This window comes from Triticum dicoccoides, chromosome 1A (genome assembly GCF_002162155.2).
Source record: "Triticum dicoccoides isolate Atlit2015 ecotype Zavitan chromosome 1A, WEW_v2.0, whole genome shotgun sequence".
Taxonomy (NCBI): Eukaryota; Viridiplantae; Streptophyta; class Magnoliopsida; order Poales; family Poaceae; genus Triticum; species Triticum dicoccoides.
This window is the reverse complement of record NC_041380.1, coordinates 324,599,578-324,614,885: the sequence shown is the minus strand read 5'-3', so window position 1 is coordinate 324,614,885 and position 15,308 is coordinate 324,599,578. Positions and strand designations below refer to the sequence as shown.

At 40.6% G+C, this 15,308-nt stretch overlaps 1 protein-coding gene across 1 annotated transcript; it reads left to right on the top strand.

The window, feature by feature from the left end:
* The first annotated feature begins 1,261 nt into the window (after positions 1–1,261).
* On the top strand, positions 1,262–7,271 carry LOC119271048 (DEAD-box ATP-dependent RNA helicase 12-like). The gene is made up of 10 exons (XM_037553020.1): positions 1,262–1,779; positions 2,304–2,364; positions 2,457–2,691; positions 3,533–3,771; positions 4,252–4,503; positions 4,587–4,767; positions 5,797–5,885; positions 6,428–6,501; positions 6,611–6,770; positions 6,866–7,271. The coding sequence occupies exons 1-9, from the start codon at positions 1,412–1,414 to the stop codon at positions 6,687–6,689; spliced, it is 1,578 nt and encodes a 525-aa protein (XP_037408917.1). The 5' UTR covers positions 1,262–1,411; the 3' UTR covers positions 6,690–6,770; positions 6,866–7,271.
* Positions 7,272–15,308: the final 8,037 nt, after the last annotated feature.

Here is a 15,308-nt window from a genome sequence, read left to right as displayed (position 1 = left end):
GAAAGCCCGGCTCCACATGGTTCTACCACTGCTCTCACACATGGTGTTCGGGCTACTTCCACCAGTGCTCTGCGGGTTGTCGTTCCGCGAGAGTAACGACAGGGAGAACAAGATGATGGACGTCACCAGTGCTTCGCTTGCCTGCATCGCTCTGCTAGCGCTCGGGAAGGTTATGGCCACAAAAGAGCCATGACATACTTCAAGACTCTCATTTACTACCTTACCATCGTTGTGAGCTTGTCCGGAATGTCGTACATCGCCGGTGTACTGGTCATGAGGCTTCTAGGACACTTGACACCATCGATCAAGGTGGTGCATCGGCTCCTCATGCTTCTCCAGGCCTGTTGTTCTCTCATTTAGGTGGTGCGCATACGTCTGCCTAGGCCTCATTATGAAGTCTCAAGTTCCTCGGAGCACTGATGGTATAAAAAGAGAAGACATGGGTGAGTTGAAGAGAAAGTGCATGAAGAAACATCTGAATCTTTTTGAGTTGCTACCTGCTATTTTGTTGTAATTCTGGTGTACATTTTAAGTTGCTAACATTTCATGTCCAAATGTGCGATCTTGGTCACTCGAATTCGTCTGTATCGTGGAATTTTACTATCAGGTAATTTATTAGAGCAGGAAAAACAACAAGATCAGTCCTTCTTTTTCTGTCTCCTTTTCCTTGATGGAGAGGGACTGTTTTTTTGCGCAGGATTATCCCATCTTTTCAGTCTTGTAATGTCGGTGTTTACGTGGTACGTGGCTTGTAGCTGAATCCTTATTTTATTAATGAGACATGTATTACCATGAAAACAAAGACTATCTCATAACTTTAGTGGATAATTGTTCATGAATACCATTTAGCAGCATCCTGCTCAAACCGGTAATACTAGGCTATATTGGTGCTATAGACGGCTATCTAAAACTTTGATAATAATACGTGCGTTGCACGTGCACGCTTACTAGTTATGTTTAAGTTGTCTTGTGCTTTTTATTCATAAAAGAAGAGTTGTCTTGCGCTTTTGATAAACTTTGATACTAATATACTCATTCCGTCTCATAATATAAAAGCATTTTCATACTAATATAGTGTCAAAAATATTCTTATATTATATTATAAGACAGAGGGAGTAGATCTGAATCCTTTTCAAAGAAATAAAGCCTCCAAGATTAAGTTCGAACATCAAGCCCAGGAGACTGATTGAAAATTTCCGAGAAATGGATGCTAACCATGCAGCACCCCCCTCATACAGAAAAATATCCGCCTCCACCCGAGGTCTACATTTCGAAACCGAGCGCTTCTGGATCGGATCCACCGCGTCCAAAGCCCAAAAGCGAAACCCACGCCCTCCGAAAGGGGCAAACCGTCGGAACCCTAGATCCGTCGCGCCTGGTCGCCCCCAGCTCCAAAACCCTAGATCCCGCCATGCACCACCCGAGGGCCCGGTACCCGCCCGGCTACGACTACGGCGGCGGTGGCGGCGGCCGCGGCGGTAACGGCGGCGGCGGAGGCGGTGGAGGAGGTGGCGGCGGGAACCAAAACTACTACGGCGGCCGAAACCCGCATCCCCAGCACCACGATTACCAGCAGCAGCAGCCGCACGCGCAGAGGAACTCGTTCCCGCAGCAGCAGCAGCAGCAGCACGCGCAGAGGAACTCGTTCTCGCAGCAACAGCAGCAGCAGCATCAGCAACAACAGCATCAGCAGTGGCTGCGGCGGGACCAGGCCGCGGCCCAGGCGTCAGGAGAGGGTGCGGCCAGGACGGTGGCGCGACTCGGCGCGGTGGACACGAGGTACGGACCATTTATACACAGGTTCCGCATGGCCCATCGCCAAACGCTGCTTATTTCCGATTGATAGGGTTTGTATCGCCCGGATGCGATTGTCTTGTGGTCGCGGAAGTGGGTCGGGTCGGGTGTGGTGGTGGTGGGGGTAGGGTGGGGGAAGAGGAGCTATTTCATGATTAGATCATGTCCTTGAGACAAGGCAGTGCTCTGCTTAAGTTGTATGGCTGCAAGAGGCTTAACTCTTCCTCTGCATACGCTGTTAACTGAATAAGCTGAATAAGCAACTACCCACTGGGTGTATGCAAGCTTATTTGCTCTATTACAATCGATTGCTTCATGGTTGGATGCACTTTATTTATGCAAGTACGCTGCGTTTTCATCTTGGTTCGCCATTGCTAGTGTTCCATACTTCTCTGCAGCATCACATCGATTCATTTGTTTGCCATGCCATATGGAACTGGCCTAGCAATGCTTTGTCTTTAAGGGAATTAGTTGACACCTTTAACGTGATATTCTTTTGGGTGTTCCAGCTCTCAAGATTGGAAGGCACAGTTGAATATTCCAGCTCCAGATACTCGTTTTAGGACAGAGGTGAGTACTAATGACATCATGGAATTTCAGTCTCAGCAAGATGTCAGGTGTACTGATGTTCTATTCTGCAATATGTTTGGTGCTTTACATAGGATGTTACTGCAACGAAAGGCAACGAGTTTGAAGATTATTTTTTGAAACGTGAGCTACTTATGGGAATATATGAGAAGGGATTTGAAAGGCCATCTCCTATTCAAGAAGAAAGCATTCCAATTGCTCTAACTGGAAGTGATATTCTTGCAAGAGCGAAAAACGGCACCGGGAAGACCGCTGCATTTTGCATTCCAGCACTCGAAAAGATTGACCCAGAGAAAAATGCCATACAAGGTGAACTTGCCACTTCTACTGTTTCATTTACAAGAAATCATCTAATCCATACTGTTTCAATTTAATGTTAGCAGTACAATTAACAGTTGGTTGAAAGGTTATCCCAGATTTCTGGTTACGTTGATGTTTTTTATAATGTGCATCCATCTTCTACCACACGACCATTTTTGTGACTAGCATTCAAGCCGATGCATTATTTATGCCAAATTGCACACTTCCTGTACGCACATTCAGTAAGTTTAGGCCCTGTTTGTTTGGGCTTTTGCTTCTGCTCTTGCAGCTTTTCCACTTTGGCCAAGAAGCCATAAAATCTCCTAAATAGGTGCTTTTTGAGCTTTTATGGCTTTTGGAGCTAAATATTGTTATATTGATTCCCCCAAATCCATAAAAGCTCCAAACACACCTATTTAGGAGCTTTTATGGCTTTTTGGTCAAAGTGGAAAAGCTGCAAAAGCAAAAGCAAAAGCCCAAACAAACAGGGCCTAAATCAGTGCGAGCTTCTCAAAAATTGGTGTGTTGATATTATTTTTAACGCATCTACTGGTAGTAATTGCTAAGAGTATTAGGTATGGAGCTCAAGTTTTTGGATATGCAAACTATTTGTGTTCTAGTGTTCTCTGACTGAAATATGAAATCAAACTATAAACTGTGATGCAACAACCGTTTACCTTCTTAGTTGATCCCTTCCTCCCTCCTTCTCGAAGCCTTCGTTAAAGATAATGTTTGTGTGGTGCCAATTTGTGTTCACATTGTATTAAGATAATTGTTATGTTTCCATGTACTTTACTTTACATACTGTTTGTTAACTTGAATCTGTTCTATCCATGGATTTCTTCTTTAGTTGTTATACTGGTACCAACAAGGGAACTAGCTCTGCAGACTTCACAAGTTTGCAAAGAGCTTGGAAAATACCTGAATATTGAAGTTATGGTTAGTACTGGAGGAACCAGCTTGAAGGACGACATTATGCGTTTGTACCAACCTGTTCATTTACTCGCCGGGACACCTGGCCGTATACTAGATCTTACCAAGAAGGGCATTTGTATGCTGAACGAATGTTCAATGCTCATCATGGACGAGGTATCATTAGAGAAACACACAATTCAGATTCTGTTTTTGTTGACCATGTTTACATCACAGTAGTCAAGCCAAGTCAAGTATGTTAATTTTGTTGGGCTATTTATCTTCAATTGATGTCGCTTCTTCTCACTTAATTGACCTCAAATTGATCTTGAGTCATGTCAATTTAATGTCTAGCATCATATAATGTTAGAGCTGTCTTGGAAAAAGTAAGAACTCTTTCCTGTATCTTCTCTTATTTGTTCTGATGCTGTACATGTTAGTTCCCTTCCTAATGTTGTGCTAAATCAAAATCACACACATTTACTAATCTTCTGGTCCAAATGTTGTCAAATACTGTAGTTTTTTTGTTACTTTGGTTACTTTTTGTTTTTTTAAGGATTATCTTGTACAGATCTCTGGGAAAGTCATTAATGAATTTAACATGTCTGATACTTGTCTTCCAAAAATATAACATGACTTCCTTCCATTGAAATGCAGGCAGACAAGCTGTTAGCTCCTGAGTTTCAGCCTTCCGTGGAGCAACTCATTCGTTACCTTCCAGCTAGTCGGCAACTATTGCTGTTTTCTGCAACCTTTCCTGTAACTGTCAAGGATTTTAAGCAGAAATACCTACCTAGACCCTATGTTATTAATCTGATGGATGAACTAACACTGAAAGGGATCACACAATACTATGCCTTCGTAGAAGAAAGGCAAAAGGTTCATTGTCTGAACACGCTTTTCTCAAAGGTACATGATATGAAAAAACTTGTTATTTGTCGTTTCTTGTACATATTGCGAGACTGAAACATCTCCTTTTTTTTCTCCGCCAGCTTCAAATAAATCAGTCTATTATATTCTGCAACTCTGTTAATAGAGTTGAGCTACTGGCAAAGAAAATCACTGAACTTGGCTATTCGTGCTTCTACATTCATGCTAAAATGTTGCAAGACCACCGAAACCGGGTGTTTCATGATTTTCGGAATGGTGCTTGCAGAAACCTTGTTTGCACAGGTTCTTCTCCACCTTTTGCCTTGATCAAAATTTCCACTATGTTAGGAAATACTCTGAATCATCTGTTATCTTCTCGATTATTCTTGGACCTGAATATCCAGCGAACGTCAGATTTTTAGGCATGGCAATCGAGCATTTTTCATTTCAAGTTGTGTTCGCCGAGGATGGCAAGTTTAGTTGGCGAGCGTGGCAAATCTGCCTCAGTTCATTTTTTGCCAGGAAAATTGCCGTGCTTGCAAACTAAATTTTCCACCCTCGCGCTAATATAAAGTGCCATGAAAAACGTTTGATTTGCCATCTATAAAAATTTGAAGTCAGATTTTTAACATTTCTGTTATTCTTTAATGCACTTTCTGATTTCTTCTTAGTTGTCTTCCTATGAATCATTTACTTTCTTTTCACTACGTAAGCATATCTGAGTTCTTTATTATTATATCTCACTGCGGGTAAATCATAATCATTAGGCCTCCGAAGCATGCCCTTGGTGAATTAAAGAAGTTCTGAACACATTAAAGTGAACTTGTAATTTGTTTTTCTCAACTTATCTAGTCTTGAATCAAGACTTTAGACTACTCTTGTAGTCTTTCTTTGCACTAGAACTTGTAATTTGTCTTTTGTCTCTTGTTGTTTAAGAATTTAGCTTTCTCTTGTAGTCTTGTTTGCACTACAAATCTTCTAAATAGACTACCATATATCATCCTCAGTTTACTAACTAGAGTGCTATTAATACTTTCTGCATTTTATCTAAATTGTTGACTTGAGCTTGAAGATGGTTGGAAGGACTAGGTGGGATTATCTGATAGTAGTTATTGCTGAGTTGAGCACACATCAAAGCAATACTTGAATAACTCATTAGCCTGATTTGTATAAATAGAGTTATACTATCTTAATTAAAATGATCTTAGATCTAGTTGTTCTGTACTGCTTCAGTTCTATGATTGTTGATACATGCTAAATGCATTGCTATTTTGCACTTCATTTGTGGGAAATGCTATGAAGAACTTCTCTCAAGAAATTATATGATTGCAGATCTTTTTACCAGAGGAATTGACATTCAAGCTGTTAATGTTGTCATTAATTTTGACTTCCCCAAGACTGCTGAAACATATTTGCATAGGGTAAGCTCTTTATTATGCATGGTTTCAGCACAGCAGTTTTATATGTTGCTTCACTCAGTTTTGCAGTATAAAGATTTTTGATGTGTTTTCTGAAGTGAATTGTTTCAATGCATCTGTATCTGATCCAGTAGTTTTTCCTATCTGCTTGGCTCATTTTAAACTATGCTTGGCTAACTTTAGCTGAACACTGGAAAGCTAACTCAGCTGTTCGGCCTCAACTCTTATGTATGCTGGAAATTCCTTCCATTTCTTTGCACTTACACACACACCACCACCATCACCACAACAAAACCTTTTGGAAATTGCTGGAGTCGTTTTACCGATGATACTGACAAAGCATTGTGGTTAATGCCAAAAACATGTCTAGCATGTATTTTCATGTCACCAGTGCTTTATTTGCTAGTGCTTCTCTTTATATATTATTTATTATTTGAACTAATAGGCTTCAGTAGTCTTGAGTTTCTAAACCGGTTGGCGTCCTGGTACTTGTTTATTTATAACTTGATTCATCTAAAAGTTCCACCCCTTTGACATTTTCCTAGGTTGGTCGTTCTGGAAGATTTGGACACCTTGGTTTGGCGGTGAACTTAATCACTTATGAGGACCGTTTCAACATGTAAGGATACTTTGCTAAAGTGGCTTGTTAGGATACTTCGAAACAAAGACAAGTTCTTTTCTACTAATCTACCAAGGTTTCTGAACTGTTTGTTTTCTTCTGTTTGCAGGTATAGGATTGAGCAAGAACTTGGGACAGAAATAAAAACAATACCTCCACAGATTGACCTGGCGGAGTATTGCCAATGATCAGTTTAACAGTTTTAGAAGCATATCTTTTATGAAAACATCATTAGGCAAATATACCAGATGTACATAGCACCTCATCAAGTAAGAACCCAATGCTAGAATGTCGCTTTTTAAAAACTGCATACTTGCATAGTGACTGTTCTGGATGAGGACTGATTCCCATTTCATACACGCAGGGTTTTATTTGGTGCCTTGGTGATGCATCCAAGCTTCTATTTCCATCAGTGGAGCGAGTGTTCTCTGCTGGCACCGGTGCTAATCATTCGACTGTGGAGATGCACATTCGGCTGCTTTGAGATTCAGAACTATTGGCAACCCAAACATTATTTCTTGCTGCATGCATCTGCCCAGGATTGCCTTGCATTTGTTTTCTAGTTTCTGTTCTGGTTGTGTCATGCTGGGATTCTGTTGCTTGAGATTGTACCATCATATTGCGGCATTTTTCTTGTTTTACTTTACTTCATTCTGTTCGTACAAATAGCTATATTTCCTGTACTTGATTCCTTTCGTGTTACTTTCGGCCGTTCTTTGTGTAGACCATTAACCTCAATTATTTTCCTTGTATCCTCAATATTTGTCTTCCTGGTGTTGCAGTTGCACATGCTTCTGTTTAATCCATTATTGCGAAGTCACAATCAAAGCCAATGTTTAAAGTACTAATTCAGAACTTGAAACCTGACGGATTTCAACCAATTTGTTGTTTTTAGGAATTTAATCCTTGTAGGCGTGCCATTAGCATTGAGCAATACTTTTCTATTTAATGAACAAAACAGGTGCAACGTGATACTTATTCTGCTTCACAGCGTCATTCTTGTTTCTTTTAGATGTCATGATGAACGGTTTATTGTATTATGACTTTGGCGATGTTCATAAATTTGCTTTAATCTGACAACAGGAAGTCCTTTTGATAGTGGTCATTTGACTACAACAGAAGGGGTACCTCCAAACCGCCAGGCAATATGAAGAAACTGAAGTAAAAATTGTCACATAAACGGTATAGTGTACAAAGAGTGGGCCCATCACGCCACCATGTGATTGCAACGGGAAGAAATCCTTTCGTAAATAAATAAAGGTGGCTGCTACAAATCATCCGATTGATTTTCTCGGGTCCTAGCCGTGCGATCAAAGGTCGTGTTTAGATCCCTAAATTAGTTGGTTCAAATAACCCAAAAGTATCCAAACATAATGGGTTAGTTTGGATTAGTTGGATCTCAGCCACCCTAAAAAACTAGCCCACATTAGGAGCTTATTTGGGTTAGTTTTCTTGGGCCCATTAGAAAAAATAGTAAAAAAAGTTACCCCTTCCATCCAAACAGGGTCCAAAAAGTTAAATGATTGAGGAAGAATATTTATTGTCAATCTAACCCTACCATCCAGAGAACTCTTTGGTTAGAGTTAGTTCAAGGTTAGAATTTAACTCTAACTTTTAACTGAGTTAGAGTATCCAGGGCCAAAGCCTTCAGAGACGTTTGATTAGTCAACCTACGCCAGGTCGTTCTCACACAGTACAACGCTGCGCGCGGCCTGTCTTCCTCACGTGGCAGCCAACGCCAAAAATCCCCCCACAAACACACGGGATCCCTGAGATAGGGCGGTGAGCTCCGCTAAGCGCCCCTAAACTAGCTCGCAGTCGCAGCCACCATGCCATGCTCGCTCGCAGCACCAGGCTCGGCCCCAGCGCCATTCCCTGCCTTGCAGCAAAGTCGTTCCTCACCTTGCAGACGCATTACCGCCACCAGTCATGGCAACGACGAAGACTCCCGGCGTGGCAACAACGCTTCAATGCAACACGGGCTCCTCCCAAGAGCCGCTGGCGCCGGTACATTGAGCCACGGACGACGCTGCATCGAGCCGCCGACGAGCGATGCGATGGAGCACCGGGCACGAATGCTGCATCGAAGCACAGGGGAGTCAACGACGAGCTCTTCATTGCAGCTTCATAGCAGGCGATTTGCAGCTCCGCCGCCGGCGCCGAGCGCTTCATTGCAGCTCCGCCGCCAGCGTCGAGCGCTCCATTGTAGCTTCGTAGCGGGCAACTTGCAACTCCATTGCAACTCCGCCGCCGGCGCCGAGCGCTCCATTGCAGCTTCGCTGTCGGCGACTTGCAGCTCCATTGCATCTCCGTCGCGGTGCCGATCGCTCCATTGCAGCTCTGCCGCGGGCGCGCGAGTACTGCATTGGCACATGAGGTTGCAAGGCGGCACGAAAACGATGGAAAAGTTGCTGCGACGCATCCCAGCGGCCATGGACGCGTTGCAGCACCGGCGTTCGTCGACCAGCGCCGTGTCGTATCGCTGACAGCGCCTCCCCTGTTCCCTGCTGCTGTGGTGGTGCTTGCCATGTCTCCCCTCCATGGACGCTGCTTTGCAGCTATGCGCCTCCAGCGATGTAGCGGAGGAGCTCCGGCTGCTAGTGCCGACGACCGGCGTCAAACTCTTCCGATTTCCTAGCTGATGTGGTTGTGCTCGCCGTGGCTAATCTCCTCTGACAATGAGGTATGTAAGAAAGAAGAAGAAATGAGTGGAGGAGGAGCTTCATTAGGCTGGTTGTGATGGGAGTATCATATACTAGTATCAGAGGAGCTTCATTAGGCTGGTTGTGATGGGAGTATCATATACTAGTATCATGCATATGATACTAGTGTATGATACTACCTCACTAATGAATAGTATCATATATTAGTATCAAGTAGTACTTTATTTATTGTCATGCATGACACATATTAGCATAACGTTTATTATGATACGGTATCATGATATGATGCTCAACGCTCTCTTTCTTCATTTAATTCTATAACACCTCATCAAAATTATCTAGTTGGCATGCATAATACTAGCTATCATACTACCATTACGACCAGCCTTAGAGATAGGATAAGATTGGGGCTTACGAGAGAGAAAGGCCAGTCGAATGATTTTGAACCTTTTCCATAAATATAAGAGCGTTTAGGTCATTCAAGGAATACCCACGGTGCTTATTTTAGAAGGTAGGGGGTATTATTATTAGGCTCATTTTGGAACAAGGATTGTCGGGGAACAAATGACCCACTTTGGAATAATGGATTATTGGGTTTATAGATGTAGGAGGAAACCTAGGATAGAAATTGATACGTCTTCAATGTATCTATAATTTTGATTGTTCCATGCTATTATATTACCAACCTTGGATGTTTTATATGCATTTATATATATTTTATATGATTTTTGGAACTAACCTATTAACCTAGAGCTTAGTGCCAGTTTCTGTTTTTTTTCTTGTTTTAGGGTTTTCGAAGAAAAGGAATATCAAACGGAGTCCAAACAAAATGAAACCTTCGGAAAAGTTATTTTTGTAAAGAAAGCAATACAGGAGACTTGGAGTGCATGTCAGGGGATCAACGAGGAAGCCATGAGGCAGGGGGCGCGCCCTCCACCCTCGTGGGCCCCTGTGGCTCCCCTGACGTACTTATTCCTCCTATATATACCCATATACCCTAAAACGATCAAGGAGCACAATAGATCGGAAGTTCCACCGCCAGAAGCCTCCGTAGCCACCGAAAACCAATCTAGACCTGCTCCTACACCCTGTCAAAGGGAGAAATCCCTCTCCGGTGGCCATCTTCATCATCCCGGTGCTCTCCATGACGAGGAGGGAGTAGTTCTCCCTCGGGGCTGAGGGTATGTACCAGTAGCTATGTGTTTGACCTCTCTCTCTCTCTCTCTCTCGTGTTCTTGAGGTGATACAATCTGAATGTATCGCGAGCTTTGCTATTATAGTTGGATCTTATGTTTCTTATCCCCCTCTACTCTCTTGTAATGGATTGAGTTTTCTATTTGAAGTTATCTTATTGGATTGAGTCTTTAATGATTTGAGAACACTTGATGTATGTCCTGCCGTGCGTATCTGTGGTGACAATGGGATATCACGTGATTCACTTGATGTATGCTTTGGTGACCAACTTGCGGGCTCCGCCCATGAACTTATGCATAGGGGTTGGCACACGTTTTCGTTGTGATTCTCTGGTAGAAACTTTGGGGCACTCTTTGAGGTTCTATGTGTTGGTTGAATAGATGAATCTGAGATTATGTGATGCATATCGTATAATCATACCCACGGATACTTGAGGTGACATTGGAGTATCTAGGTGACATTAGGGTTTTGGTTGATTTCTGTCTTAAGGTGTTATTCTAGTACGAACTCTAGGGTTGTTTGTGACACTTATAGGAATAGCCCAACGGATTGATTGGAAAGAATAACTTTGAGGTGGTTTCGTACCCTACCATAATCTCTTCGTTTGTTCTCCGCTATTAGTGATTTTGGAGTGACTCTTTGTTGCATGTTGAGGGATAGTTATGTGATCCAATTATGTTATTATTGTTGAGAGAACTTGCACTAGTGAAAGTATGAACCCTAGTCCTTGTTTCCTAGCATTGCAATACCGTTTGTGCTCACTTTTATCATTAGTTACCTTGCTGTTTTTATATTTTCAGATTACAAAAGCCTATATCTACTATCCATATACCACTTGTATCTACATCTCTTTGCCGAACTAGTGCACCTATACAATTTACCGTTGTATTGGGTGTGTTGGGGACACAAGAGACTCTTTGTTATTTGGTTGCAGGGTTGCTTGAGAGATACCATCTTCATCCTACGCCTCCTACAGATTGATAAACCTTAGGTCATCCACTTGAGGGAAATTTTCTACTGTCCTACAAACCTCTGCACTTGGAGGCCCAACAACGTCTACAAGAAGAAGGTTGTGTAGTAGACATCAAGCTTTTTTCTGGCGCCGTTGCCGGGGAGGCTAGGTAAGCGGCACTAACACCCCGTCACTAAGCTCTTTTCTGGCGCCGTTGCCGGGGAGGTTAGCGCTTGAAGGTATATCTTTAAATCTTGCAATCGAGTCTTTTAGTTTCTTGTTTTAGCACTAGTTTAGTTTATACAAGAAAACTAAAAAATGGAATTGAGTTTGTCTCATACGCTTCACCTTTTTAATATCTTTCGTGAGTATGATGGAAAAGAAAATTGTGCTCAAATACTAGAAAAAGAATGCATTAAAATGTTTGGCACTAAATTTTTGAATGATGAGCATGATTGCAATATTGTTAGTATGAACTCCTTGAATATCCATGGTACTAATGATGATTGCACTAGTTACGATGAAAATGTCTCCTATAAATATGTTAATTATTATGGAGTGCATTGGGTTTGTAAGTATACACCAAATAGGGAAGATAGATATTGCAAGAAGCATAAGTACTTAGAAACTAAATTGTTGCAATAAAGGCTAGATGATTGTGCTAAAAATTTAAATTTTCTTGGCCGTACTTGTGGACTTTGCAATGAACAGGATCATTTAGCTATCCGATGCAAATTATTTCATGATCTAATCGTGTCCAAAAATTATGATGACTTGATTTCCCTTGCACATTATAATGAACTAAGTTTGCTTATGGGTTACGAAGAAATGAAACGTATAACTAAGCATCTTTCAGAATTTGCCCGTTATAAACTTCTTGGTTTTGATCTAGAGGAAATTTAGATGTACTGCGCGGTGAATTGTATTGAAAATCCTTATATTACCAATTACATAAAGGAAAGAAAACAAATAGAAGATGAAGAGAATACTAATGAAAGGGAAGAAACTTCCCAATATTCTCCTATTATTTCTTATGATGAATCAGGTAACGAGGAGGAGCCTTCTATTCAGCCAATCTCATTAATAAGGAGCTCCAAAAAAAGGATTGAACCCACACATGATGTGGTGAAGAAGAAGAAAAGAAAAAGGAAGAGAGGTAAAAAGATATCTCCCCCAAATAATGCTGCTCCTATTACTATTGTGCCTCATGAAAATATAATTGTGAAAGATAATGATACTTCTTATGATCTTGAAAATCTTTTTGGCACTTGCTTGGAAGAATATGATAATTGCTATACTATTGGTGCTATCCATACTATTAATGATGAGAGTGATTATACTTATGATATGAAAAAGCCCAAGCTTGGGGATGCTATGTTTGATGAAGATGATGTTTTTGAGAATATATTTGCTGCAATTAATGTTTGTCCCAAGCTTGGGGATGCTACGTTTAATGAAGATGATATTTTTAGTCTCCCAAGTTTTGATATGCAAATTTATAATGATGATAGCATGCCTCCTACTTATGATGATTATTGTGATGATACTTATGCTATAAAAAGTAGTGAGGATTATATTTATAAAACTTGTCATGATTATGATTACCCCTTTTATGAACATTACTCTTTTAATGTGGAAACAATTTGTAGTATTAAAGTCTCTTATGATACTCCCACTATCCTGAATGAGAAAATTTTTGCTTATGTGGAGAGTAATAAAAATTCTATGCTTGTAGATCATGAAAAGAATGCTTTAGGTGCTGGTTATATTGTTGAATTCATTCATGATGCTACTGAAAATTATTATGAGGGAGGAATATATGCTTGTAAGAATTGCAATAATATCAAGTTTCCTCTTTATGTGCTTAAAGTTTTGAAGTTATGCTTGTTTTACCTTCCTATGCAAGTTGATTCTTGTTCCCACAAGTTGTTTGCTCACAAAATCCCTATGCATAGGAAGTGGGTTAGACTTAAATGTGCTATTAATATTCTTCATGATGCTCTCTTTATGTTATAATTCTTATCTTTTATGTGAGCATCATTGAAATTATCATGTCTAGCTAGGGGCGTTAAACGATAGCGCTTGTTGGGAGTCAACCCAACTTTTTTTTATTCCTTGCTTTTTGTTCCTGTTTTGTAATAAATAATCCATCTAGCTTCTGTTTAGATGTGGTTTTGTGTTTGAATTAGTGTTTGTGCCAAGTAGAACCTTTGGGAAGACTTAGGTGAAGTCTTTATGATCATGCTGTAAAAAACAGAAACTTTAGCGCTCACGAGAATTGCTGCCATTTTTTATTGGAAAGTGCTATTTAGTTAATTCTTTTTGAAGATGATTAATAGACAAATTCCTCACGCCCAGAAATTTATTTGAGAATTTTATGAGTTCCAGAAGTTGCGTTAGTTACAGATTACCACAGACTGTTCTGTTTTTGACAGATTCTGTTTTTCATGTGTTGTTTACTTATTTTGATGAATCTATGGCTAGTAAAAGAGTTTATAAACCATAGAGAAGTTGGAATAAAGTAGGCTTAACACCAATATAAATAAAGAATGAGTTCATTACAGTACCTCGAAGTGGTGTTTTACTTTCTTTCGCTAACGGAGCTCACGAGTTTTCTATTAAGTTTTGTGTTGTGAAGTTTTCAAGTTTTGGGTGAAGATTCGATGGACTATGGAATAAGGAGTGGCAAGAGCCTAAGCTTGGAGATGCCCAAGGCACCCCCAAGGTAATATTCAAGGACAATCAAAAGCCTTAGCCCGGGGATGCCCCGGAAGGCATCCCCTTTTTCGTCTTCGTTCATCGGTAACTTTACTTGGAGCTATATTTTTATTCACCACATGATATGTGTTTTGCTTGGAGCGTCAATTTATTTTGTTAAGATTTGCTTGCTGTTTGAATAAAATACCAAGATGTAAAATTCTTAAATGTTAGAGAGTCTTCATATAGTTGCATAATCGTTCGACTACTCATTGATCTTCACTTATATCTTTCAGAGTAGTTTGTCATTTGCTCTAGTGCTTCACTTATATCTTTTTAGAGCACGTCGATTGATTTATTTTATAGAAATAGATGAACTCTCGTGCTTCACTTATATTATTTTGAGAGTCTTTAGAACAGCATGGTAGTTTGCTTTGGTTATGAAACTAGTCCTAATATGATGGGCATCCAAGCGGGATATAATAAAAACTTTCATATAAAGTGCATTGAATACTATGAGAAGTTTGATTCTTTATGATTATTTTGAGATATGAAGATGGTGATATTAGAGTCATGCTAGTTGAGTAGTTGTGAATTTGAAAGATACTTGTGTTAAAGTTTGTGGTTCCTGTAGCATGCACGTATGGTGAACCGTTATGTGATGAAGTCGGAGCATGATTTATTTATTGAGTGTCCTCCTTATGAGTGGCGGTCGGGGACGAGCGATGGTCTTTTCCTACCAATCTATCCCCCTAGGAGCATGGGCGTAGTACTTTGTTTTGATAACTAATAGATTTTTGCAATAAGTATGTGAGTTCCTTATGACTAATGTTGAGTCCATGGATTATACGCACTCTCCCCCTTCCACCATTGCTAGCCTCTCTAATACCATGCACCTTTCGCCAGTATCATAAACCCACCATATACCTTCCTCAAAACAGCCACCATATCTACCTATTATGGCATTTCCATAGCCATTCCGAGATATATTTCCATGCAACTTTCCACCGTTCTGTTTATTATGACACACTCCATCATTGTCATATTGCTATGCATGATCATGTAGTTGACACTGTATTTGTGGCAAAGCCATCGTAGATAATTCTTTCATACATGTCACTCATGAGTCATTGCACATCCCGGTACATCGCCAGAGGCATCCATATAGAGTCATATCTTGTTCTAAGTATGGAGTTGTAATTCTTGAGTTGTAAGTAAATAAAAGTGTGATGATCATCATTATTAGAGCATTGTCCCATGTGAGGAAAGAATGATGGAGACTATGATTCCCCCACAAGTCG